This window comes from Solanum stenotomum, chromosome 5 (assembly GCF_019186545.1).
Source record: "Solanum stenotomum isolate F172 chromosome 5, ASM1918654v1, whole genome shotgun sequence".
Taxonomy (NCBI): Eukaryota; Viridiplantae; Streptophyta; class Magnoliopsida; order Solanales; family Solanaceae; genus Solanum; species Solanum stenotomum.
This window is the reverse complement of record NC_064286.1, coordinates 32,611,190-32,615,665: the sequence shown is the minus strand read 5'-3', so window position 1 is coordinate 32,615,665 and position 4,476 is coordinate 32,611,190. Positions and strand designations below refer to the sequence as shown.

Sequence of the window (4,476 nt, the reverse complement as noted above, 5' to 3'; positions counted from 1 at the left end):
TTGTACCTTTCATATTGTGGTTTCATATTTTGGACCATCTCTTGAATCAAAATAATATTATCAGCGATAGACCCTCCTTTAATAAATCATGAATGGTTACCATAGTCCTACTAGGTGGTTGGTTAGCTTATTTTTAGAAGACCACTTTATATGAACTAATCAGTGATATAAAACTACAAATGATTTTCAAATGACCAACTTGAGATAATTTTTCTACAATTTTGAGCAAATATATGAAAAATAAATAGAGACAGAAGCACTCTTCATAAAAATTCACTCCATCATGATCATTGTATTATGATTACTGCTTATAATTAGGGTCGCTTTCGTTTATTTATTTTATTAATATTGTTAGTTGATTTTGAATGTCTATTTTTTTTAATTGATTGTTGTTTCCTATATGTATATGTTATACTCTTAATGGATAAGAGTTGGATAAATATAAAGAATAGGCTTGATCCTTTATATGAGAATGGAGCAACCAATTTTCTTCATTTTGCATCATTAGATAGGCCTAATGCCTCTGAAATTTTATGTCCATGTCGAAAGTGTCGTAATATGAAATTTGTTCGAAAAGATTTGATTGTTGAACATATTGTGGTTGATGGATTTCTAACTAGTTACACTAGTTGGATTTTTCATGGTGAGAAATCATCTTCACCAATATGTGTGGATCAGTTAGATACAGGTGATGAAATGCAAGACATGTTACATGAAGCATTTGGAATTCCTCCTACATCTAGCTTTGTTGATATGGACACTAGTGGGACTGATGGATTGGGTAGTTCAAATCAACATAATAGGGGGTTTGACAAGAAGACTGGAGAATTTTTTAAACTATTGAAAGAAGTTGAACGTGAGTTATACTCGGGTAGCAAGTATTCTCTACTTTCATTTCTTGTTCGTCTTTTACATTTGAAGTGTCTCAATGGGTGGAGTAACAATTCATTTTCCATGTTGCTAGAGTTGTTAAAAGATGTGCTTCCTGAAGGTGAAACATTACCCAAGTCCTTTAATGATTCAAAAAAAATTATTAAAGATTTAGGGCTTGAGTACAAAAAAATACATGCATGTCCAAATGATTGTATGATTTATTGGAATGATACAGAAGATCAAATAAATTGTAAGATTTGTAAAGCTCCAAGATACAAACAATTTAAAGGTGAATCAATCGACAATAGTTCAAAAATTCCAGCAAAAGTGTTTAGATATTTTCCATTGATACCACGACTTCAAAGACTATTTATGTCGACTAAAACATCTACCGAAATGAGATGGCATGCAGAAGGTCGCACTAAAGATGGGGTAATGCGACATCCTGCTGACAGTATTGCTTGGAGGAATTTCGATGAAACACATGTTGATTTCGCTCAAGATCCTCGGAATGTTAGACTTGGACTGGCTTCAGATGGCTTTAGTCCATTCAAGTCTATGTCTATCTCACATAGCACATGGCCGGTCATCTTGATTCCTTATAACTTGCCACCATGGTTGTGCATGAAACAACCATATATGATATTATCAATGATTATTGATGGCCCTCGTGCTCCAGGTAATGACATTGATGTCTATCTACGACCCTTAGTTGATGAGTTAAAAGAATTATGGATTGGTGTTTCCACTTATGATGCATCAAATAATCACATGTTTCAAATGCGTGCATCATTACTTTGGACAATCAGTGATTTTCCTACACTAGGTAACTTATCAGGATATGGCGTGAAAACAAGATATGCTTGTCCTTGTTGTCTTACCAAGACTAAGTTTAGAAGATTGAAAAATGGATAGAAGTATTGTTTTATGTCTCATAGACGATGGTTACCTCATGGTCACAAGTTTCGGAAAGATAAAGTTACGTTTGATGGCCTTGCAGAATTGGAGGTAGCACCTAAACGAGTGTCAGGAATTGAGATTCTTAAGCAAATGAAGAATATTAGAAATAAATTTGGAAAAGATCCATTGGCCAAATCTCGTAAAAGGAAATGGGGGGATGTTGATGATGTTGGTAATGTGTTGGAAAATATATGGAACAAAAGGAGCATATTTTTTGAATTGGAATACTGGAAAGACAATATGATGCGTCATAATCTTGACACAATGCATATTGAGAAGAACGTTTTTGACAACATATTCTGGACATTATTGAATGTTGATGGCAAAGGAAAAGACAATTTGAAGTCTCGTTTGGATTTACAAGAGATGAGGATCCGAAAAGCTTTGCATCCTAAGAAAAAAGCTAACGGGAAATATAATCTACCACCTGCATGTTTCACATTGAGTAACAAACAAAAAGACATGCTCTTACAAGTTTTAAGAGATGTGAAAGTTCTAGATGGTTATTCTTCAAATATATCAAACTGTGTTGATCTTAAACAACGCATTATGCATGGATTGAAGATTCATGACTGTCATGTTTTAATGCAACAACTCCTTCCTATAGCCTTGAGGAATCTTGTGCCAGTTAATGTTCTTAAGCCATTAATTGAGTTAAGCAATTTTTTTAGGGGCATTTCTTCAACAGTTATGAAGATAGGTGAATTAGAAAAGCTCCAAGATCGAGTTGCAATAACTCTTTGTCATTTGGAGAGAATATTTCCTCCATCTTTTTTTGACATCATGGAGCATCTAGTCATCCATTTAGCTGAAGAAGCAATGTTGGGTGGACCATCCCAATATCGTTCAATGTGGGCAATTGAAAGGTATCATTTTATAATTTTTATTTTGATTATAAAGAATTGTATTGAAATTCTTTTAATATTCTGCTTTAGGTTCTTGCTTAGTCTTAAAAACTTTGTAAGAAGTAGAAGTCATCCAGAAGGTTGCATTGCAGAGGGACAATGGATACAAGAGATCATGACATTCTGCTCAAGATACTTAGATGATGTGGAGACAAAGTCTAATCGACCATTAAGAAATAATACATTGTCTAATGAAACAATGGATTTGGAGGGTCGTCGATCAAGTAAAGAGAAAGGATTTATTCTTGATGACATTACACATGCTCAAGCACACAGACATGTTTTATTTAATTCTGCCTCCACAACTCCATATCGTGAGTAAGTATTAAATCATTGGTCATGCTTAGTAATTAATTATTAAGTAACAGAATCGACAAGTGCTTCTATTAAGTATAAATGTATTTTACTGTTGCAGAGAACATATAAAAGAAATCAAGAAGGGAAATCCTCGTCTATCAAGACATGATGTGGATCGAATTCACAATGAAAGATTTCAAATATGGTTTAGAAATCATGTAACTATGAACAAACTAAACTATCAACATATATGCATTACTATAGCTATAATGAAAAAATTAAATTTTAACTATACTTTTAAATGGTAGGTTGAGAAGATGCATTTGGCTGGTGAACAAATACCTCAAGATATTCAACATTTAGCTGTTGGCCCATCAAAGCAAGCAAAAAGGATGATGGGATATATATGTAATGGAGTTAGATACTTGACAAAATCTCGTGATGCCAAGAGAAAAACTCAAAATAGTGGTATAATGGTAAAAGCTACCACTCAAAGTTATGCGAGTGCAAGAGATAAAAATCCCATATTGGCAGGTGTTTCTTTTTATGGGATCCTCACAGACATAATTGAGTTGTATTACACCAAGAAGTTCAAGTTTGTATTATTTACCTGTAAATGGGTGAACAACAATAAAGGGCTTATTGAGAAAGATGATTATGGATTTACTCTTGTGAATTTTAATCATCTACTCTACACAAAACAACATTTATCAAATGAACCTTTCATCTTTGCTTCTCAAGCTCAACAAGTTTTTTATGTCGATCATCCAATGGAAAATGAGTGGCAAATTGTTGTTAAATTTAAGCCAAGAGGATTTTATGATTTAGGTGAAGATACACCATCAATTGAGCATAAGGAAGGCCATATGGAATTGTGGCCTGAGCAACAATTGGATGATACTACATTTGAAAGTGAAGACGATATTGAATGGGTTAGACATGGAGTACCAGGAATAGAGATCGACCCACAAACTTTGGAATGTAATGAAGCATTTGATGAAGATGATGATACATCTTAATTTTTAGGGAAAATACATAAAAACCCCCCTGAACTTGGCACGAAAACTTATTTTAATACTTCAACTACACGGGTGTTTATATACCCCCCTAATCTCATTTAAAGTGAATAAATACCCCCCTTAATGCTGACGTGGCATAACGAAAATAGTTAAGCGCATCTTTCTTTTTTATTAAAAAATTGGTCCCACTAATATATGTATTATATAATTAAAAAAGAAAAAAAAATCATCCACCCGCCCACCCCTACATTCATCTTCTCCAAACCCATCCACCCCCAATCCCCTTTTTCTTCTTCTTCAAACCACCCCCCCCCCACCTTTTCACTTATTTTGAACCCCCTTATCTCGTCCTTTCTCCTTCTTTGAATACCCCCATTGTACCCTACCTCACCTGCATCTTAATCTTCATCTCTTTTTTTTTT

At 34.0% G+C, this 4,476-nt stretch overlaps 2 protein-coding genes across 2 annotated transcripts; both read left to right on the top strand.

Annotated features, from left to right (window-relative positions):
• The first annotated feature begins 558 nt into the window (after window positions 1-558).
• On the top strand, window positions 559-1,788 carry LOC125863867 (uncharacterized). The gene has a single exon (XM_049543842.1). It carries the CDS (start codon window positions 559-561, stop codon window positions 1,786-1,788), a length of 1,230 nt encoding a protein of 409 aa, XP_049399799.1.
• A 12-nt stretch (window positions 1,789-1,800) lies between these two features.
• Window positions 1,801-4,054, top strand: LOC125863866 (uncharacterized). The gene is made up of 4 exons (XM_049543841.1): window positions 1,801-2,699; window positions 2,769-3,056; window positions 3,154-3,253; window positions 3,344-4,054. The coding sequence occupies exons 1-4, from the start codon at window positions 1,801-1,803 to the stop codon at window positions 4,052-4,054; spliced, it is 1,998 nt and encodes a 665-aa protein (XP_049399798.1).
• Window positions 4,055-4,476: the final 422 nt, after the last annotated feature.